We start from the raw sequence: 24,618 nt of genomic DNA on the forward strand, positions 1-24,618 counted from the left end.
CAGTCCTGTCCCACTGGTGTGTGAATGTGAGAGTGATTGGGTGAATGAGCTGATATGTAAAGAGCTTTGAGACTGTTTCAGTGGTGATAAAGCTCTATATAAATCAAGTCCATTTAACATTTTACCATTTACTTGATGTGTACTGTGTACCTGATGTGTACTTGATGTGTACTTTAAGGACCCTCTGGTGTAAGTAGAGTAAATGTACTCACCTTGTCAGGCGTCTTGTAGACGGCCGGCCACTGGGAGCTGTCGTCAAAGTAGAGCAGGATATTCTGACAGCAGCGAGACTGCACAGAGAATATAGATATATAGATATTCAATATGTTCATAACTAAAGTGTTTCTAAAGCCTGAGGCTGTGAGGAGAGGAACACATAAACCATGAAACCACAGATTGATAAATAAATGTTACAGGAAGAATAAAACGAAGAGTTACGAATGTAACTATGGTTCTATGAATCCCGAATGACCGCCAGAGGCGGTGCTTTAAGCACTGAATATTCCTCTTCGCGCATGCGCAGTGCGAGTATGTATACCAACAATGTCACCCGTGACCCCTGGATGACCCAGAGGAAGTTTATATCTTCCGGTGTCACTCCAGGGTACTTTCCTACAGAATCTTCTCGCGAGCACACGAGGGTTCTGAGTGACAAAGAGCTCTGGCGGTCATTCGGGATTCATAGAACCATAGTTACATTCGAAACTCTTCTTTCTATTTCATCCCTGCTGACCGCCAGAGGCGGTGCTTTAAGCACTGAATGACTTATACCAGAAAAGTCACGAAGAATCCTGCTTACCACCCTTCAGTGTGTAGGGTCAGAGGACTCTGGCCGAAGGACCACAGCCAATAGATGGGGTGTGGCTACATTCACTCTGTAGAATCTGGAGAAAGTGCCTGGCGACGCCGATGAGGCCGCAGCACAGATGTCTTCCAGGGGCACTCCCCTCAGGGCAGCCCGTGACGTAGCAACACTCCTGGTAGAGTGGCACCGCACACCAGATGGGATGAGACGGTTACTTGCCCGATATGCATGGGCAATCACATCGACAATCCAGTTGGACAGGTGCTGCTTGGAGACAGCACCACCCCTGTTAGGACCACCATAACAGAGAAAGAGCTGATCAAACCCCCGAAAACCTACAGTAGCTGCAATGTAGGCTTCCAGGGCGCGCACTGGGCACAACAGGTCAGACTGAACCTCTGGCTCCACGGAAGAAGGGTTGAACCGTGCCAGCCGAATGGGCTGGTTGAGGTGAGTGCGGGACAGCACTTTAAGGAGAAAAGCTGTGTTCGGCCACAGAGTGACTCCCGAGCCGTCCGAATTCCACCTCAGACATGTGTCACTGATTGACAGGGCGTGCAGCTCACTGACACGCTTTGCGGAGGAAATGGCAAGAAGGAACGCAGTCTTAAGGGTAACCCACTTCAGCGCTGCTTGCGCCAAGGGCTCAAACGGTGGAAGGCGCAATGCCTCCAGCACCAGGGGAAGATCCCATGCTGGAGTCCTTGTGGCTCTCGGAGGATGCAACCTCCAAGCTCCTCTCAAAAAAAGGGACACCAGCTTGTGGCTACCAATCGTGCCATTGTTGACCATTACATGCCTGCAAGATATTGCTGCGATATAGACTCTCAGCGTTGAATGAGAAAGCCCTTTGTCCAGAAGGGACTGGAGAAAGTCCAGAATAGCTGGCACAGGGCAGTGCACAGGGTCCATCTCCCGCCTTGTACACCAGTCGGAAAACAGTTTCCATCTGTTTTCATACTGGAGGCGAGTAGACGGCGCTCTTGCATTCATTATAGTATATCTAACTGGGTCGGCACAGATGCTCAGGAGCGTCTCGGGCCCCCCAGTGGCCAAACGCACAGTTGAAGGAGTTGCGGATTGGGGTGCCAAATCCGCCCGGCCAGTTGGGACAGGAAATCCCTCCTGTCGGGAAGGCGCCACGGTGCGCTGTGACAGAGGCTGTGCAGCAGCGGGAACCAGCTCCTTCCTGGCCAGAAGGGAGCTACAAGCAGGATCCTGTGGCCCTCCTGAAGGACCCTGTGGAGTACCAGCTGAATCAGAGGAAACGGAGGGAAGGCATACAGGAGGCCATCCGGCCAAGGATGAGCCAATGCGTCCTGGCCGAGAGGACTGGTTGCCTCGGCTAAGGAGAACCAGAGGGCAGTGGGTCGACTGCTCCGAAGCAAAGAGGTCCACCTCTGCCCTGCCGAATATGTTCCATATAATGTTCGTTACCTCCGGGTGGAGGTGCCACTCCCCTGACGGAGGTTTCCGACGGGAGAGGAAGTCCGCCAAGTGGTTCTGCTCTCCCGGTATATGCATTGCTCGTATACTGATCAAGCGGGGGGCTGCCCATGTGAGGAGCTCCCTTGCCACTTCCAGCAGCCGTGCAGACTTGGTACCGCCCTGATGGTTTATGTGATACATTGTAGACGTGTTGTCTGACCGCACAAGGACATGCTTGTCCCTCAGATTCGGCAAGAAGTGCTTGAGAACTAGGTGAACTGCACGCAGCTCCAACACATTGATGTGTGCACCTTGGTCTTCCACAGGCCAACGCCCCTGGGCAGTCCTGCTCTGCCACACTGCACCCCATCCTGAAGGGCAAGCGTCTGTGGTAACGGCCTCCCTGCGAGATGGAACGGAGCCTATAGGAACACCTCTGAGCAAGTAAGCCCTGTCCCTCCACGGAGCCAGGGCGCAAAGACACTGTTGTGAGACCCTGAGCCTCCTGCTCCTGTGCCGCTTGGCATCCAGGTGAAAACTGTTTAGCCACCTCTGCAGCGGGCGCAGCGACAGCAAGCCCAGAGGAACTACCACCGAGACTGACGTTAGCTTGCCCAAAAGACGGAGGAAAGAAACATCGGCCCTCCCTGAATAAGGCGAGCTGGCGAAAAATACCGTCCACACGGTGGGGGGAGGGTTTTGCCGTCATAGTTACACTGTTCACTAAAACCCCAATGAAAGTTGTGACCCGGGATGGCACCAGGCAACTTTTTTTCCACATTCACCTTGAGTCCAAGTCGAGCCACATGGGACAGGAGACACTCTGTGTCCTGTGACGCCTGGACCCGGGATGGAGCACAGATCAGCCAGTCGTCCAGGTATGAGAGAACCTTCAAGCCCCGAGACTGTAGAGGTGCTAAGGCCGCAGACACACACCTTGTGAAGACCCTTGGGGAGAGAGAGAGGCCGAAGGGCAGCACCCTGAACTGCCAGCGGTGGCCGCGGTATGCGAAGCTCAGAAACTGCCTGTGTTGCTGAGCAATTGGGACGTGAAAGTACGCGTCCTTGAGGTCTACTGTTCTGAGGACATCTGCTGTGGTCAGCATATGAAAAGGTATGACCTTCAGAAATTTGTTCAACCCTCTGAGGTCTAGGATTGGGCGGAATCCGCCTGTTTTTTTTGTCACTAAAAAGTACGTTGAGTAGAACCCCTGGTGACCTGACCCAGGGTCTACAGGCTTGATGGCGCCCATGGCCAGGAGGGCAGACAGCTCCTGGTCTAATGCGAGAGCCTTTGCTGGGTCGCTGATGGATGTCATTCTGACCCGGCCGGATGTGGGGGGCCGACGGCGAAATTGAAGTTTGTACCCGTAGGTTAGGGTGGCGACCACCCACGGGTCTGAAGCATGAGTAGCCCACTGTTGGAGCTGCTAATGCGAAAAATGTCCGACCGCCGGCCCCAAAGCCTCAATCTCTGCCCCCCCCCCGGTCCCTCAGGGCCCTAGTGGGAGGGCGGTAAGGCTCTGGAGCTCGAAATTGTCTGGGGGGCAGGCGAGCAGAGCAGCCAAACCCGACGACGAGCTTGGACTAAGATAGACATTATTCGCCCAAGCTCTCTGGACATGAGCCCAAAAGCCTCCAATGAGGCATCACAGAAGGTGACCGCATCGGCATGCACACCGCCCTCCTGCAGTGAGGCTGAGATGGCCAACATGAGGTGTGATAGGGAGTTTCCCATGCGACCAGCACATGCTCCAGCATCATAAGCCCTCGTGAGAAGGTCATCGGTTATTCGACACTGGGGTTGAGGACACCTAGCATCCCTTTGAAGTGCTTCATCTGGGGACACAATAAGAGAAGCGATGGCAGGCTCGATGGGCGGAGTGCGATCCAGGCCGGCCCCCGCTGCATCATGCATGGCTGCCAGGGTCCGCCCATCTGCAGAGAGACGGGAATAGCGAAAGCTGTGGGGGCAGGCCTGCGCCTGAAGAAGGCGCTTGCAGATGCTGCCTCCGCCTGCTGTGGGACAACTGTGTGCAGCTGCTGTAGAGCCAGGCGCATGACAGCGTGCATGGAGTTGTCTTCCACCTCGGCCCCTGAACTGTGATCCGAGGAGTGGGAGCCCTGCTCAGGCACCTGGGATCCGACATCCAAATTCTCCCCATAATCACAGAAACGGCTAGCCGAAGCAGCCAAAGAGAGTGTATCCTCCTCGGGCAGCAGCGTTGGCATTGGGGGAGATAGTGCCGGATCAGCCACCAGGGGAATAACCGGCTGGCTGTCGGCCAGCAGGGATCTCATCTGAGCCAATTCAGCAGACAGCTGCTCGACATTAGATGATAACCCACTATGTTCAGACTTCGTTCTCTTCCTGGAGGGGGCAGCTGCCGCAGCCTCTGCCCGCCTCTTGGAGCGTGTCTGACGGGTCGAAGGTGGCTGGCCTGGGGGGAGGTCGACTACGGCTACGGAGCCTTCCACCCCCGCCAACCTGGCAACCCTGGCCGCCCAAGGCAAGTAGCTGCAGTTTATGCAGGGATTGCCTGACAGCGCCTCACCCAGGTGCTCAGGGCCAAGGCATGTGGGGCATAGGTCGTGGCCATCCTCTGGCTGTAAAGAAACCCCACAAGATGTGACCAAACACAAACCATATGCTGGGGGGAGGCGGCGCTAACGCGGCCTGTGCCAACAGAGGATGCTAATGGATGAAGCTACCGCTACCCAAACACTCACCGTCGCAGCTCCTGGAGGGCGAATGCACGCTGCTCCGACCTACCACGGTCACGGAGCTACTAGCGATGGCAGCTGTATGCACAGTATTCCAGAAACTGTGCTCGAGAAGAAAAAAAGGAAAGTACCCTGGAGTGATACCGGAAGATATAAACTTCCTCTGGGTCATCCAGGGGTCACGGGTGACATTGTTGGTATACATACTCGCACTGTGCATGCGCGAAGGGGAATATTCAGTGCTTAAAGCACCGCCTCTGGCAGTCAGCAGGGATGAAATAGAACATCACTTTATATGAAATTAAAGGAAGGAAAGAAGGAAAGTTGCTCGGAGGGAAATGGTTAATTACAGAAATATCAAAATAAAAAGAATAACATATTAATATTAATGGTGGATCGTGGGTTCTACCTTAGGATAACGGAACCGGAAATCCAGTCGACCAAAGTCGGTGAGAAAACAGAAACGTGTGAGAAAAACCCAGTCCTGTAAAAATAATAGAAAGAAACAAATGAATGCTAACAGCATTAGCACTGTGTGAATGCTAACAACATTACTATTTATAATGCTAACATTAAGCTAACAACATTAGCACTGTGTGAATGCTAACAACATTACATTAAGGAATGTGATAAGCATCAGGATGAGCAGTATTTAATAAGTATGAATGTTAACATTAAAGTTATCCTAAAATCTTCTAAATGTCCTTATTAGTAAATTTATGTCTAACAAACATTATTATTCATTTAATTACCTTTTAAAATGTAAATTATTCTGAGACTCTAAAGCAGCTTTTCTCGTTGAACAAACATTAAAGTGGTTTATTATTCTGTGATGTGTTTAAAGTCAAAGGATAAATAAATACATTTGATTCAAACATGAAGTCAGGGATGATTTTAACTGTAATTCACTTTAACATTAATAACGTCTAATATTAACATTAATAACGTCTAACATTAACATTAATAACGTCTAACATTAACATTAATTACGTCTAATATTAACATTAATAACGTCAAATATTAACATTAATAACGTCTAATATTAACATTAATAACGTCTAATATTAACATTAATAACGTCTAATATTAACATTAATAACGTCTAATATTAACATTAATAACGTCTAATATTAACATTAATTACGTCTAATATTAACATTAATTACGTCTAATATTAACATTAATAACGACAAATATTAACATTAATTACGTCTAATATTAACATTAATAATGTCTAATATTAACATTAATTACGTCTAATATTAACATTAATAACGTCTAATATTAACATTAATAGCGTCTAATATTAACATTAATAACGTCAAATATTAACATTAATTACGTCTAATATTAACATTAATAGCGTCTAATATTAACATTAATTACGTCTAATATTAACATTAATAACGTCAAATATTAACATTAATTACGTCTAATATTAACATTAATGACGTCTAATATTAACATTAATGACGTCTAATATTAACATTAATGACGTCTAACATTAACATCAATGACGTCTAATATTAACATTAATGACGTCTAATATTAACATTAATAGCGTCTAATATTAACATTATTAACGTCTAATATTAAAATTAATAACGTCTAATATTAACATTAATAAGGTCTAATATTAACATTATTGACGTCTAATATTAACATTATTGACGTCTAATATTAACATTAATGACGTCTAATATTAACATTAATGACGTCAAATATTAACATTAATGACGTCAAATATTAACATTAATGACGTCTAATATTAACATTAATGACGTCAAATATTAACATTAATGACGTCTAATATTAACATTAATAACGTCAAATATTAACATTAATGACGTCAAATATTAACATTAATGACGTCTAATATTAACATTAATGACGTATAATATTAACATTAATAACGTCTAATATTAACATTAATAGCGTCTAATATTAACATTAATAGCGTCTAATATTAACATTAATGACGTCTAATATTAACATTAATGACGTCTAATATTAACATTAATGACGTCTAATATTAACATTAATAACGTCTAATATTAACATTAATGACGTCTAATATTAACATTAATAGCGTCTAATATTAACATTAATGACGTCAAATATTAACATTAATAACGTCTAATATTAACATTAATAACGTCTAATATTAACATTAATGACGTCTAATATTAACATTAATAGCGTCTAATATTAACATTAATGACGTCTAATATTAACATTAATAGCGTCTAATATTAACATTAATTACGTCTAATATTAACATTAATAACGTCTAATATTAACATTAATAACGTCTAATATTAACATTAATAGCATCAAATATTAACATTAATAACGTCTAATATTAACATTAATAACGTCTAATATTAACATTAATGACGTCTAATATTAACATTAATAGCGTCAAATATTAACATTAATGACGTCTAATATTAACATTAATAACGTCTAATATTAACATTAATAACGTCTAATATTAACATTAATAACGTCTAATATTAACATTAATAACGTCTAATATTAACATTAATAACGAGGGATAAACCAGTGGAACTAGAACTGAACTGGTTTGTTTTGGTTGAAAAGGTTCTCATCTCTAACAAAGAGAAACAAATGTTTGTTGATCAAAAAAATATTTGACTGTAATAAGTGAGTTTATCACAAATACAGAATGAAAACAAATCTAACTGTTTTTATTATTATTAGAAAGCTTTGTGGTTTATTTATACAATATTTAGTTTATTAGACATGTATTTTTATTAAACTGTGTTTAGTATCACTTTAAGAAACTAAAGCATGTTTTCACACATTAATAAATAGGTTCCCAAAGTGCGGTACGGGTACCCCGAGGTCAGGGGTCCACAACCTTTGTTCTCAAAGGAACCATTTAACCTCATCTCACCTGGATTAAAGTCGTCCTGGAGAAATAATCTCTCAATGAAGACAATACAGTGTATTAAATTATATACACTTAAAATTATATAGAATAATTTTACGAGTTAATGTTTTTGAAAGGCTTCAAAAAATAACTTGACCCCCAGAGGCTGTTCATCCAATCACAAGCCCAAGGAAAGGCTTTCAGCCAATCAGCGGCTTGCATCCCACATGGACTCCTAAGCTCCGCCTACAAGCTGCATCTGACCATAAAGTCCTCATGCTGCGTTCAATGACACTCAGAACTGTAGCCTTATTAATGACTGGGGGGTTGCCACCTGGAGGCGGAGCTCCGACACAGTAAAGTCAAAAGTTCTTCTAAAATTCCTTTGTTTTACGTCTCATAACAATGATGTCATCGTGCAGAGCCACATGTTGGTGTAAAACAGTGAATATTCACTATGTTCACAAACGGCTGCTGTGGAACACAGGCTTTTTTTGTTGCTATTTTTATGATTTTAAAATGTAGTAAAAATGATTTTATTTTTACTTGTTTTATAGCCTGATGTGAATCACTTTTAATTCCTTGTTTCTTAAATATGTTTCATAATGTGGCTTTGCTTTGTTGGGCCAATAATAATAATAAAAATGCTAATAATCAAAGCTTTAATCACAAACAATATTGCATGTATCATGAAAAAGTTGATTTATTTCAGTAATTCCATTCAAAAAAGTGAAACTTGTATATTATATTAATTCATTACACAGACTGATATATTTGAAATGTTTATTTATTTTAATGTTGATGATTATAAGTCACAACTGATGAAAATGATTATATTACTTGATATAGAAACAGATTTGTAGAAATGTTGACCTGTTATATATATATCACATTATATAGGGCGTAAAACCACACCCCCTACCCATCATCCCCTTGGGTGAGAGAACAGTCCACATAGATGTTCTATGAGGTGAAGGTCAGGTTAGTTTGATGACCAATCAAGAACATGGATACCATGGTCCTTAAACCAGGTACTGGTAGCTTTAGCACTGTGTGCAGGTGTTAGGTCCTGTTAGAAAATGAAATGTGCATCTCCATAAAGTTGGTCAGCAGCAGGAAGCATGAAGTGTTCTAAAACTTCCTGGTAGACGTCTGCGTTGACCTTGGACCTAAGGAACCACAGTGGACCAACACCAGCACATGACATGGCACCTCAAACCATCACTGACTGGAAACTTTACACTGAACCTCAAGCAACGTGGATTCTGTTCCTCTGCTCTGTTCAGAATCAGAATCAGAATCAGAATCAGAATCAGAATCAACTTTATTGGCCAGGGGTGAATGAATACACACGAGGAATTTCTTTTGGTGACCTGTGCTCTCTCAGGTAGCATAACATTAAATAATAACAATCAACTAGAATAAAGAAAAAGAAATAAAATAAAGAAAAATAAATGAAAAAAGAAGTATAAACATAAATATAAGAGTAGTTAGACTAATATGTGCAAACTAAATAAAAATAACAAGATAATAATAATAGTAATAATAATAATAATAATAATAATGAAATAAAATAAAAATACAATAATAATAATAATAAGATAATAGTGCAGTAGTGCAGGTGAACATATAAATGAAAATATTATGTACATGAACATTCACAGTGTCAGGTTGATCCAGGGTTGTTATGTTAGTTCCAGGTTATTTCACAGTAACAGAAACAGGTCTGACTCTCTATGACTGTTTAGTGTTGATCACAGTGACAGCCTGGGGGAACAAACTGTTTTTATGGCGTACAGTGATCTGTAGCGTCTGCCTGAGGGGAGGAGTTTAAACAGATTGTGTGCAGGGTGGGAGGAGTCTGCAGTGATGCTACCTGCCCGTTTCCTGACCCTGGACAGGTATAAGTCTTGGATGGAGGGCAGATCAACACCAATGATCTTTTCTACAGTCCTGATTATCCTTTGTAGTCTGTGTCTGTCTAGTTTGGTTGAAGATCCAAACCAGACAGTGATGGAGGTGCACAGAACAGACTGAATGATGGAGGTGTAGAACATGATCAGCAGCTCCTGGGGCAGGTTGAACTTCCTCAGCTGATACAGGAAGTACTTCCTCTGCTGTGCCTTTTTCCTGGTTGTGTCTATGTGGGAGGTCCACTTCAGGTCCTGTGAGATTGTGGATCCCAAGAACCTGAAGGAGTCCACGGTAGACACTTTGATATTCAGAATGGTAAGGGGGGTGAGTGGGGGGGGGGGATTTCTCCTGAAGTCCACTGTCATCTCCACAGTCTTGAACGGGTTCTGTTCCAGATGGTTCTGACTCCACCAGAGATCCAGCTGTTCCACCTCCGTCTGAAGGCAGACTCGTCCCCATCCCTGATGAGACGATGATGGTGGTGTCATCTGCAAACTTCAGGAGTTTCACAGAGGGGTCCCCTGAGGTGCAGTCATTGGTGTAGAGGGAGAATAGCAGTGGGGAGAGAACACACCCCTGAGGGGCACCAGTGCTGAGTGACCGGGTGATGGATGTGATGCTTCCCAGCCTTACTTGCTGCTTCCTGTCAGTCAGGAAGTTGGTGATCCACTGACAGGTGGAGGCCGGCACTGTGAGCTGGGTGAGTTTCTGGTGAAGGATGTCCAGGATGATGGTGTTGAACGCAGAGCTGAAATCCACAAACAGGATCCTAGCGTAGGTCCCTGGGGAGTCGAGGTGATGCAGGATGTAGTTCAGTCCATGTTGACTGCATCCTCTACAGACCTGTTTGCAGGGGGTCCAGCAGGGGTCCTGTGATGTCCTTCAGGTGGCTCAATACCAGCCTCTCAAAGGACTTCATGACTACGGACGTCAGGGCAATGGGTCGATAGTCATTAAGTCCTGTGATGGCAGGTTTCTTTGGGACTGAGATGATGCTGGAGCTTTTGAAGCAGAAGGTACTTCACACAGCTCCAGTGATGTGTTGAAGATCCGTGTGAAGATGTGGACCAGCTGCTCAGCACAGACTCTCAGACAGGAAGGAGATACTCTGTCTGGTCCTGGAGACTTTTTGATCTTTTGTCTCTTGAATAGCTGGCACACATCTCTGTCAATGATCTTCAGGGCAGGTGGGGGGTCAGAGGGTGAGGTAGGGGGGGAAGTGGGGGGAGCAGGAAGGGCAGAGTCCAGGTGATGGGCTGATGCTAATGAGCTGGGGGGTGGGTGAGAAAACCTGCAGTAAACGTTATTCAGGTCTTCAGCCAGTCTTTTGTTACCTGCAGGGTGGGGGGAGGGTTTCCTGTAGTTGGTAACATCACGCAGGCCTTTCCACACTTCTGAAGGGACTTTGTTTGAGAAGCTTTGTTTTAGCTTCTCAGTGTAGCACCTCTTGGCTACTTTGATCTCCCTGGATAGTGTGTACTTGGCCTGCTTAAACAGGACCCTGTCCCCACTCCTGTAGGCTTCCTCCTTAGCCTGACGCAGCATCCTGAGTTGAGGTGTGAACCAGGGTTTGTTGTTGTTGTATGTGCAGAAGGTCCTGGTCTGCACACACATGTCCTCACAGAAGCTGATGTAAGATGTCACAGTATCAGTCAGTTCATCTAGGTCTGATGCAGCTTCAAAAACCCTCCAATCAGTGCAGTCAAAGCAGTCCTGTAACTCCTCCCCCTCTGTCCATTTCTTTACAGTCCTTACTACAGGTTTAGCAGATTTAAACTTATGCCTGTAGGTGGGGATGAGGTGAATCAGACAGTGATCAGAGAGCCCCAAAGCTGCACAGGGAACACTCTGGGACCTTGATCTCCAAAGAACATGCTAAATGTCCTTTGATCAGAGAACATCACTTTGGACCACTCAGCAGCAGTCCAGTCCTTTTTGTCTTTAGCCCAGACGAGACGCTTCTGACGCTGTCTCTAGTTCAGTGTCTTGACACCAGGAATGCTACAGCTGAAACATGTCTTACATACGTCTGTACGTGGTGGTTCTTGAAGCTCTGACTCCAGCTACAGTCACTCTTTGTGAATCTCCTCCACATGTTTGAATGGGTTTAGTTTCACAATCCTCTGCAGGGGGCGTGGCTATCACTATTGTTTGTAGACTTTTTTCTACCACATCTTTTCCTTCCCTTCACCTCTCTATGAATGTGTTTGGACTCTGTGAACATCCAGCCTCTTTAGTTATGACCTTTGTGTCTGGTCCTCCTTGTTCAAGGTGTCAGTGGTCGTCTTTTGGAAAACTGTCAGGTCAGCAGTTTTCTCCATGATTGTGTAGACCTACAGAACTAGACTGGAGAACATCTAAAGGTCTTTGTAGAACACCAGGTGTCTTTAATATTAAACCTCTCCATAATATTCTAATTTTCTGAGATAAACAATTTAGGATTTTCATTAGTTGTCAGTTATAATTATCAACATTAAAATAAATCATAATATCTGTCTGTGTGAAATGAATTTATATATTATACAAGTTTCACTTTTTGAATAGAATTACTGAAATAAATCATATTTTTAATGATATTCTAATGAAATGACCAGCACCTGTATATGACATGATATTAATATGTTTTAAAAGTTCAGCAGTAGGAGGAACACAGTTAGGGTTAAAGGTCTGAATAAACTATGGAACATTTGAACTACTGCATTAGGTTGTTCAATTACAGTGTAATTACAGTGTAATTACACTGTAATTACTCCACAGTCATCAGCGTTATTGAGCTGAAAAATAAAATGTAAACAGAGCAGCATCAGATTGTCCATAAATGACTGTAAACTAAACCTAAACCATATTCCAGCCTCTGACTCTGAGGTTAGAACTCATGGTGAACTCTAAGTCACGCCCAGTCCTGAGTGTATAACGTTTAATAGCGTAACCATGACAACCAGGGCAGAGGGAGAATCAGTGAAGCAGAGAAAAAGAGGTTTTATCAGCTGTGAAAGAATATAAAGCACACACACACACACACGCACGCACGCACGCACACACACACACACGCGCACACGCGCACACGCACACGCACACACACACACAGACACACACAGACACACACAGACACACACACACACACACACACACACACACACACACACACACACACACACACACACAGAAAAACCAACATTTTGTTATTTTTGGAAAATATTCTCATTTATTTCATTAAAAAAGTAACATTTTATAAATAAACTTAATAGAGATTAAAGCTGATAACCAGAGGATGAAAAGAGAGAATGTCCCGCCCTAAACAGCTCCACTTCCTCCTCCTGCCTCTGCCAATCTACCAGAAGCCACGCCTCTACTTGTGTGCACTCGCATCACGGAACAAAACAACAATGTTTAACACACCAACACACGTGTAGTATTGTTTTTCACTAATAAAACACTTGATGTTTATTACCTGTTCAGAAACCTTTTGAAAGCTGCAAGCCCCTCCCCCTTTGAAAAGCAGCTCTAAGATAAACTGTCGTGGTCACAAAGACGTTTATCTGCTAGCTTTGTACTGGACTTCTCTTTGGTTTTTTAGTAGAAGTTTGGGAGTTTGGGAGCGTCCATGATGCTACGCTACGCACAGAATGAAGGAGGGACTTATATAAATTAATATATGACCACTAACAGTAGACCATAGTAAAACATTAGTTTGGGATGTTTTTTAATATTTCAAATAAATCAAACAGATTTATCAGAAACTCCAGATTTCAGCTTTAACCAAGTCAAAGATTTTGGTTCTTATTTATCTTCCAATATATCTGTAACTCCATCACATAGAAATATAAATAAATATATAGTAATAAGCTCCACCAACTCTCTCACAATATAGAAAAAGATCTGAAACCCAAGCATTGCAGTGTGTGTGTGTGTGTGTGTGTGTGTGTGTGTGTGTGTGTGTGTGTGTGTGTGTAGCTCATTAATCCAGTATCCGTCCACTTTAACCTCTTAGTTTTCTTTCATCTCTATATTTTTCTGCTAAGCTTTATTAATTATTAATTACTAACGAGTTGGTGGAGTCACCACGTTACCACGACTCCTCAATCATTCATTAGTCATTCATTAGTCAGGGTTACTCAACACTGCAACACACACACACACACACACGCACACGCACACGCACACGCACACGCACACACACACAAATAATCATGAAATATGATGAAAAGAGGTTAAAATGACAATAATAAGTCAATATATGTGACATTAAGTGTAAAAGTGGTAGAAATGGTTTATAAGTGATGAACACGTCTAGAAAGTGAAAAAATGTGATGTAAAAGTGTCAGAAATGGGAGAAATGTAGCAAAAATATATTAAAAGGAGAAAAAATATGGTAAGAAAAAGTGATGAAAATATGTTCAAATATGGTGAGTTTGGTGGAGTTGAAAAAAAAGGTTAAAAATAAAAAAATTGGACTGAAACAGTTAAAAAAATATTCTTAGTTTCTTGGAGCATCTGGTGAATCCCTCCCTGTGTCTGAATAAACTGTTATTATCATTTACTTTGATTTATAAAGAGTAAAAAAATCCAAAAACACGTCTGATTTAATACATATTTACACTAGCTGAAAAAAGACAGTTTGAGGGGGAGGGGCCAAAGCCCTGGCAGTGTTACACAATCAGTCCAAACATTAATTTAAAAAGAACTCAACATAATTTAGACGAACAAAGTTAGTGTTAGGATTAGGATTAGGGAATATATAATAAAGTGTGTAACAGTGTGCGTAACAGAGTGTTTAACAGAGTGTGTAATAAAGTGTGTAACAGATTGTGTAACAAAGTGTGTAACAAAGTGTGTAACAGTGTGCGTAACAGAGTGTGTAACAGTGTGTAACAGAGTGTGTAATAAAGTGTGTAACAAAGTGTGTAACAAAGTGTGTAACAGTGTGCAACAAAGTGTGTAACAAAGTGTGTAACAGTGTGTAATAAAGTGTGTAATAAAGTGTGTGACAGAGTGTGTAACAAAGTGTGTAACAAAGTGTGTAATAGAGTGTGTAACAAAGTGTGTAATAAAGTGTGTAACAAAGTGTGTAATAAAGTGTGTAACAGTGTGTAACAAAGTGTGTAACAGAGTGTGTAACAGTGTGTAACAGAGTGTGTAACAGTGTGTAACAAAGTGTGTAAGAAAGTGTGTAACAGAGTGTGTAACAAAGTGTGTAACAAAGTGTGTAATATAGTGTGTAACAAAGTTTGTAATAAAGTGTGTAATAAAGTGTGTAATAGAGTGTGTAATAGAGTGTGTAACAGTGTGTAACAAAGTGTGTAACAGAGTGTGTAACAGTGTGTAAGAAAGTGTGTAAGAAAGTGTGTAACAGAGTGTGTAACAAAGTGTGTAATAGAGTGTGTAACAAAGTGTGTAATAAAGTGTGTAATAAAGTGTGTAACAGAGTGTGTAACAGTGTGTAACAAAGTGTGTAAAAAAGTGTGTAACAGAGTGTGTAACAAAGTGTGTAACAGAGTGTGTAATAGAGTGTGTAACAAAGTGTGTAACAAAGTGTGTAACAAAGTGTGTAACAGAGTGTGTAATAGAGTGTGTAACAAAGTGTGTAACAAAGTGTGTAATAAAGTGTGTAATAGTGTAATAAACTGTGTAACAGTGTGTAACAAAGTGTGTAACAGAGTGTGTAACAAAGTGTGTAATAAAGTGTGTAATAGTGTAATAAACTGTGTAACAGTGTGTAACAAAGTGTGTAACAGAGTGTGTAACAGAGTGTGTAACAAAGTGTGTAATAGTGTAATAAACTGTGTAGCAGTGTGTAATAAAGTGTGTAACAGAGTGTGTAACAGAGTGTGTAACAGAGTGTCTAATAGAGTGTGTAACAAAGTGTGTAATAGAGTGTGTAACAGAGTGTGTAATAATGTAATAAACTGTGTAACAGAGTGTGTAACAGAGTGTGTAACAAAGTGTGTAACAAAGTGTGTAATAGTGAAATAAACTGTGTAACAGTGTGTAACAGAGTGTGTAACAAAGTGTGTAAAAGAGTGTCTAACAAAGTGTGTAACAGTGTGCGTAACAATGTGTAACAGTGTGTGTAACAGGGAGTGTGATAGTGTGTAATAAAGTGTGTAATAGTGTAATAAACTGTGTAACAGTGTGTAACAGAGTGCGTAACAAAGTGTGTAACAAAGTGTGTAATAGTGAAATAAACTGTGTAACAGTGTGTAACAGAGTGTGTAACAAAGTGTGTAAAAGAGTGTCTAACAAAGTGTGTAACAAAGTGTGTAATAAAGTGTGTAACAGTGTGTGTAACAATGTGTAACAGTGTGTGTAACAGGGAGTGTAATAGAGTGTGTAATAAAGTGTGTAATAGAGTGTGTAACAGAGTGTGTAATAAAGTGTGTAATAAAGTGTGTAATAGTGTAATAAACTGTGTAACAGTGTGTAACAGAGTGCGTAACAAAGTGTGTAATAGTGTGTAACAGAGTGTGTAATAATGTAATAAACTGTGTAACAGTGTGTGTAACAATGTGTAACAGTGTGTAACAGTGTGTGTAACAGGGAGTGTAATAGAGTGTGTAACAGGGAGTGTAATAGAGTGTGTAATAAAGTGTGTAATAAAGTGTGTAATAGAGTGTGTAATAGAGTGTGTAATAAAGTGTGTAACAGAGTGTGTAACAGAGTGTGTAATAGAGTGTGTAATAGAGTGTGTAACAGAGTGTGTAATAGAGTGTGTAACAGAGTGTGTAATAGAGTGTGTAACAAAGTGTGTAATAAAGTGTGTAATAGAGTGTGTAATAAAGTGTGTAATAAAGTGTGTAATAGAGTGTGTAACAAAGTGTGTAATAGAGTGTGTAATAGAGTGTGTAATAAAGTGTGTAATAAAGTGTGTAATAGAGTGTGTAATAAAGTGTGTAATAAAGTGTGTAATAGAGTGTGTAACAAAGTGTGTAATAAAGTGTGTAATAGAGTGTGTAACAAAGTGTGTAATAAAGTGTGTAATAGAGTGTGTAACAAAGTGTGTAATAAAGTGTGTAATAGAGTGTGTAATAAAGTGTGTAATAAAGTGTGTAACAAAGTGTGTAATAAAGTATGTAATAGAGTGTGTAACAAAGTGTGTAATAAAGTGTGTAATAGAGTGTGTAATAAAGTGTGTAATAAAGTGTGTAACAGAGTGTGTAACAAAGTGTGTAACAGAGTGTGTAACAGAGTGTGTAATAAAGTGTGTAATAGAGTGTGTAATAAAGTGTGTAATAAAGTGTGTAACAAAGTGTGTAATAAAGTGTGTAATAGAGTGTGTAACAAAGTGTGTAATAAAGTGTGTAATAGAGTGTGTAATAGAGTGTGTAATAGAGTGTGTGCATGGCAGCACAGCAGTTGATCCATAACTCATTAGTTTTGGACCCTGGAGCCACAGCTTTAACACCAAACTAAACACATCCTGTATCATCATCACTCCTGGTAAATCTGGACCATCAATAAATACATTACACACTAAATATTACATTAAACACTATAAAACATTAAAAACTATATGATACATTACACACTATATGATACACTCAATACACTAAACTTGGTAACATCAATGGATTTTATAGTTTTCAAAATAAATTTAACTGAATATCAAATTGCTTGAAAATGGCATGAATTAAGTGTTATTTTCAATGGATTATAAAAATTAGTCATACCAGAAAATATGACAAATTTGTTAATGAAACTAGAATAAAGATACAGAACTGATGAAATGCTACTATAAAAGTATCCCAGAGAGCAGATATGAGAAAAATATGATGATATATGAAGAAAATATGAGAATATAAGGATATTTGAGGAGAATATTAGACCTTTTGAAACCTACAAACGAAGCACACTAGCTAGCGTTCTTACGTCTGTAGCTAATATCACAAATATAGAAGATCAATGAAATACAATAATAATGCTACAGTAAAGGGGAGGAGCCAGATTAGCAGGTAGTTATTTTTTTAGACATCATAGAATTATTTTTCTGTCAAACTGAGAAACAACGAACAACCAAAAAAAAAAACCTCCAGTTCTGAGGATCAGATTAATAATTAATCTGTTGTATATAAATACATTAATCTCATATTTATTCTGTCAACAGTTAGGATTGATTCATCAAAATATGATTTCCATAAATATTTAAACTGGTTTATTAGTTAACATTATATTGTTGAATTGAATCAACCTTTATCAAGTTTATGATTTTAAACCATTATTTTATGTCATGTATGGATCAGTAGAAATATTATATGGATCAAAATTAAAATCTCCATAATTTTTATTCTTACAATATTGGTCTTTTAAACTCAATAAAGTCTGAGAATAAATATAATTCTGGGTTAAATTTACTGATGAAAAATGCCACACACACATTTATTAACATTAATATTTACTTTTTACTTGTATTTGAGAACAATTTCAATCAAGTAACAGTAACATGTGGATTAGGATTTATGATTATCTATCAATAATCAATAATCAATAATCAACTCAGTTCAAAAACGGTCTCATTCTGCAGATGTTCTTACACACACACACACACACACACACACACACATACACACACACACATATTCACACACACACATACACACACACACACACACACATATTCACACACACACACACACATATTCACACACACACATACACACACACACACACACATATTCACACACACACACACACATATTCACATACACACACACACACACATATTCACATACACACACACACACACATATTCACATACATACACACACACACACACACACACACGGTGCACCAAGGCGATAATTAATAGAATTAAAACCAGGTGAGCACGGGACGTTCATGCGCAGTCAGGTTCACACACACACACACACACACACACACACACACACTGACCTCCTTGGTGTCCACGGTTCCTCGGACATGTTTTCCAAACACTGGTTCGGGGTCTAAACACATGAACAGAACGAAGACGTTCAGCAGCTTCACATCCATCTTTGGCTGTGCGCGCTCCCGCTGAAGCGCGAGCACGACGACAGAGAGGGAACGGTGGCGCGCACGGCGTGTCAGTGTGCGCGCTCCCGCTCGGTTCCGCTCGTGCTCTGACACTGCGTCACCACCAGATTTATCAGAGCTAATAATTAACTTCTAATGATTTATATATAAATCAATATTATTCAAATTGAATCATATGTTGATTTATTCTTGACCAACTTTGACATTTTAGTCAAAGTATTTCAATTTGGTGTATTTTATTGTTGTAAATATTGAAACATTTAGATTTAACTTTTACATTTACCATTTAACAATTAGGTTTATATTTAAATGTAACATTTAATATGAATTTGTTTGAAATGAAAGAAAAATGAGCTAAATATTAAAGATGTTTGCACTATAAAGTAATATTAATAATAACTATAGAACACTGCCCTCTATGGGTCAAACCCTGTTATTACAATGACCTTTTCTATTGGTTGAGAATGGAGCTGATTGACGTTTTGGTCTCATTACGTCACTGTTAGCCCCGCCCCCTATAAAAACAATCACCTGTGGACTCTATAGTGAGTGTAGCATAGCTAGTTAGCATAGCATAAATTGTATGGAGTGGGCGTGTCTAAACTGCTCCAGAAGCCCCGCCCATAATCAAGGCCAAAACTTGAGATTTAATTAGTTTTTAATTTAGTAAAAATGTAAATATGTATCATTCATACTTATGTTTAAATTACAAACCTCAGTCTCCTATTATAAATAAATATATAAATAAAATAGAAAAACATAAACAAAAATAAAAAAGCAACACAACAAATGGTGTAATTACATTTTTAAAAATGCATTTATATTTTATAACCATTGAGTTTTGTTTCTTTAATTCAGGTGAAAACATTTTTACAAAATAAATCACATTTAAATAAGTTCAATAAACGCTCACAGACTTTCAGCAGATGTTTGTATTGATCCATAAAATCATTTAAAATGATCCCACTTGTGTTTAATTAATGTCACAAATAAATTAATGTACAGTATATACAATATTCTTTTCTTATTATTCACGTTTGCACTTGTGGTGTTTTCAATATGACATTAACAAAGATAAATCTATAATCATTAAAGTATGGCTTGTTTTTCCCATTGTATCAATATTTTACGTCTAGTACGACTTTCATAAAACACACATTAAACAATAAGGAAACGTTTTAAATCCATTGATTAATAAAAACAAAGGATCTGATTCTGTTGTTTATGCATCAATAGAACAAGTGGTTCTCAACCTTTAGATCCCACCACCCTTTATTAATAATAATAATAATAATAATGGACATGACAAATGGTGAATGTGGTTAAAATGGCAAAAAATAATCATGAAATCTGGTGAAAAGAGGTTAAAAGTGACAATAATGGGTCAATATATGCAACAAGGTTTATATAAGTGCTGAAAATAATGTATGAAAGTGAAAAAATGGGCTCAAATTGTTCATAAAATAATAATCTTAGTTTCTAGAAGGCATGTGGCGACGCCCTCAATGGTCCTGACCCCAAGGTTGAGAACCCCTGTTCTCCAGGAGACGTGGAACAACACACACGTATTAACGCAAACACACAATGAAACTAAAACCCAAAACATTTCAGCTACAGGAAAAATATCAGAATAAAACGACTAACGGATTATAAACTATGAAATCATTTCATATATTTTATTGTGTTTAATTGATTAATGTTGATCAGAAAAACCTTTGGATCCGTTTCTGTCAATATGCTGACTCAGCACTAACATAACCTAACAGTTTAATGAGGAATAAAATGTGTTTCTTTAGAAGGTGAGATGAATATATACTGTAAATATATGATGAGATATTAAAACATCACAAGAAACACTGTCTACGTTACGAGTGGTTTAATCATTGAACGTATCTTATCTGAACAATAACAGGAACAACCATGTGGTTACTGTATATGTGTTTGTATTGTTTTATTTCTCTATCATTGTGTGTATTTATTTACTTTGGGTTCTGAACTAAATTAGACCGAGATGTGTTTTTGTTGTTGCACTTTAAGTTGGAAAAAGACCCTGAAGGGTCTCTGATGGATGATCTCTGGGGTTTTGAACCAAAGTCCATTAAAAATGGGTCATTTTTTATGATTTTGTCTAAAATCCTTTGGTTCTAAAAACTAAAATCAGTTTTTATGGTTTAAATGGAATTTTCCGTTCAGTCTTAATTTGAAATGTAATTGATTTTTTCCCCAAAGATCAAAAGGAAAAAAAGAAAACTTTAAAACAGGGTTGATTTAAATTAGTTATTAGTTTCTAAAAACAAATGAAATACACGTTTTTCATATTTTGCGACAGGAAGTTGGCGTTTTCAAAGTAAGAGTGTGTTTGAGGACGGTGCTGGATAGTAATTGGACGTGATGTTAACCTGTTGCCTATGGTTGTCAACATGAGGTTTAGCATGTAGAGTGGGGCCAGCTACAGGGTGATGGTTTCCCACACTCTCCTATACTATACTATACATCTGCAGCTCTGTGGCCTTTGATCTCTACATCAAAGGGAGAAAAAAAGATCAGCAAACAGCTGAAAACAGCAAAATGGAAATGAAAAAACACGTTTTATTTAATGTTTCAGTCTTCAACCTTTTTATTTTTTCTAACAGAAAAAGTTTGTTTTGTTTATCTCTACTTTTATAAAGAAAAGTCTTTAATTTAATAAAAGAAAATCCAATAAAAACTATTTTTCTGACCAAAACATACAAGCTTTGACACTGAGATCTACCTAATAATAATAATAATAATAATAATAATAATAATAATAATAATTAGTCTAGTTTGGGGCGATAAAGGCGGAGAAACAGCAACGTGTAAAACGACCGTGTGAACGTTAGAAGTCGTTCTATTGGCTGAGATCGTTTTCTGTTTCCAATCATGAAATCATAGCTTTTATATATTAACTGTGTGAATATAGCTAAATATTGTAATATATGTAACTAGTAATCAGTAACACAGATACTTTAACACTAATGAAAAACAGTTTCATTAAACTAAACATTTAATGTGATTTAAGCCTCAAAAATCAATGAATCAGAAAAAAAGTATCTTTAAACTTTACGATATAAAACATGATTTAATGCAGTGACGTGAACCTCACCTGTTAATCATTAAAGATTAAATAGTTATTATAAAATATCATAAATGTTGACAGTAGTCAGCTGCTTTTATTATTAACTTTTTTTACAAACAATTTATAGAGAAAATCATTTTGAGGAAATGAAGAATAAACTGAAAAATGAATCTAGTGATAAAAGTCTGAGGTTTTCTATCAAAGTCAAATGTACAGAAGCTGACTAGGACCAATTCATCATGTGACGTAAACATCACGTATCCATGAATGTGTTTAATAACACATTCTCTCTCTTTGATCTCATAAACACAGCGTTGTCATGTCTTTAAGGACTTTGAAGAGACATTGTTAAAAGAAGTAAAAAGCTGTGTTTTTATGAAGAGGCGGAGCATTCAATCCGTCTGTGGGAGGAGCTACAGAAACACATTAGGACCAGTTTGGATGGACACTGGTGGAGGAGATGGATTTACCCTCGTCAGATATCACTGGGTCACTAATGTTGAGCTGATCACTGCTGATCACTGCTGATCACAGCTGATCACTGCTGATCACAGCTGATCAGATCAAACCAAATGTGACTACAAAAGTTACGGTTGATGAAGTCACCAGTGATGAGTCATGATTTGTGCTGTTCATCTACAGTGATGTAATGAATATGGTGGTTGCTGATTGGATGTGGTGACTCAGCAACACTTGAAGACTAACTTTTAATAACATTGATGTGTATATTTATATATACAGTCACTATGTGTGAACACCTTTATATGCAGTAAAAACACTTCTATACATTCATTTATGAGACAAAGTCAATCTTCTACATATGTTTTTCAAACCAATGATCTTTGATTTATTGATCGATGAGGCCTACGCTGTGCATTGATCTGGTAAAAAAGCAAAATAAACATCAGCTTTAAATAATATAAAACAGACATTTTTAAAACATCTAATGTGCTTTGCATCGTTTTAGATCATTAATAACTCCCTGGGAAAGTTATTGATCCATCAGTGAGAACCACCACAGTGAGCAGTACACACACACACACACACACACACACACACACACACACACACACACACACACACACACACACACACACACACACACACACACACACACACACACACACACACACACACACACACACACACACACACACACACACACACACACACAATTAGTTTAAACTGGCAAAAATAATAGTGTTGTAAATAGTTTATAAGTGCTGAACAAGTGGAAAAAATGTGTAGAAGTCATTAAAATATGAAGTGTCAGAAATGGGAGAAACAGAAAAAGTGATGAAAATATGTTAAAATATGATGAGTTTGGTGGAGTTGTAGAAAAATGATAAAAATAAGAAAAAATGGTCTGAAATTGTTCAGAAAATATTCTTAGTGAGTTGAGGACATCTGGTGACCCTAAGGTTGAGAACCACTGCTGTAGATGACATTTATTAAACTAATTAATAAATGTTTAAGCTCCAACTCCTCCAGGGTCGCTGTGATTCTGAGCCATAGTAACTGGTTGATCCTCAACATGTGGAGCCTCACCACCAGCGTCCATAGAGGGGACAAAGAGGGGCCCAGGAGAGGCAAACACGGCCCCGTCGGTCCGCTCCAGCTTGCGGTGCTTCCGTGGCTCTGGAGGCGTGTCTTCCTGGGTGAAGACGGCTCTGATTCGCTCCACGCAGACGTTGGCCGCCTCCCTCGTCTCCCTGCAGAGCTGTGATAGGCTGAGGAAGCCGTGGGGGAGGTCGTCCACCACGCACAGGGTGACGGGCTGATCAATGCTCCTCAGACGCTTGGCAAACATCACAGAGTCGTCCAGCATGGGGTCCAGAGCACACGCCTGGGGAGGGACGCCGTCATTACAACGTTTTAACGCCATGGTTACAACCCTGTAGTAATACAATGTTAAACCATCGTTACAACATTACAACAACGCTATGGTTACGCCATCGTTACGTTACGTCATCATTAGCTAAGATTATTTAAATAGTTTATATTAAAGAGATCCTGTGTTAATAAAAATAAATGTGTCTAAAATCTTCTAAATGTCCTCATTAGTAGATTTATGTCTAATAAACACATTATTATTCACCATATTAGTTTTATTAAGTTTTAAAAACTATTTACAGTTTTACAGCCTGTGTTCCTCCTTCTTAAAATCATGTGTTAGGCTTTAATTTATGCTCCTGTTAAATGATTTTAATAAAAAATAAACACATCCATCTATCAAAGTGCCCAGTATGTATAGTATATATACAGTATATATACAGTATATACTATACAGTATATAGTATGTACAGTGTATACAGTATATATAATATATACAGTGTATATAATATATATTGTATATAGTGTATATACAGCATATACTATACAGTATATATAGTGTATATACAGTATATAGTATATACTATATACAGTATATATAGTGTATAGGGATGTAACGATTCACTCAACTCCCGATACAATTCGATTCACGATACTGGGTTCACGATACAATTCTCTCACAATTTATTTTACAAAATGGGACTGTAGACATATGATGACTGAAAAATATTCCTTTATTTTTCTTGGAAAAAAAATTCTGTATTATTTTACTTTTATTTTTCATTGTCAAAAGAATCCTTTGATAAACTATTCAAAACAATGCAATTTAACTAAAAATAAATATTGAATGAAATAAATAAAGGAATAATACAAATGAAGAAGAAGCCTATTAATTTAAATTCTGGTTCTATAGTA

General features: G+C 39.0%; 2 protein-coding genes across 2 annotated transcripts in view; both read right to left on the reverse strand.

Annotated features, from left to right (window-relative positions):
* tmem145 (transmembrane protein 145) overlaps positions 1-18,780 on the reverse strand; it is a 52,781-nt gene extending 34,001 nt beyond the window's left edge. Inside the window, exons 1-3 of the mRNA XM_028469673.1 lie at positions 18,654-18,780; positions 5,367-5,441; positions 213-290 (exon numbers count right to left, since the gene is read on the reverse strand). Coding sequence (XP_028325474.1) covers positions 213-290; positions 5,367-5,441; positions 18,654-18,752 — 252 coding nt within the window. The 5' untranslated portion in view covers positions 18,753-18,780. The remainder of the gene's footprint in view (positions 1-212; positions 291-5,366; positions 5,442-18,653) is intronic.
* Positions 18,781-23,233: 4,453 nt separating this feature from the next.
* lipeb (lipase, hormone-sensitive b) overlaps positions 23,234-24,618 on the reverse strand; it is a 33,523-nt gene continuing 32,138 nt past the window's right edge. Inside the window, exon 13 of the mRNA XM_028471363.1 lies at positions 23,234-23,716. Coding sequence (XP_028327164.1) covers positions 23,342-23,716 — 375 coding nt within the window. The 3' untranslated portion in view covers positions 23,234-23,341. The remainder of the gene's footprint in view (positions 23,717-24,618) is intronic.

The sequence above is a fragment of the Gouania willdenowi genome, chromosome 16 (genome assembly GCF_900634775.1).
Source record: "Gouania willdenowi chromosome 16, fGouWil2.1, whole genome shotgun sequence".
In the NCBI taxonomy this organism is placed as follows: Eukaryota; Metazoa; Chordata; class Actinopteri; order Blenniiformes; family Gobiesocidae; genus Gouania; species Gouania willdenowi.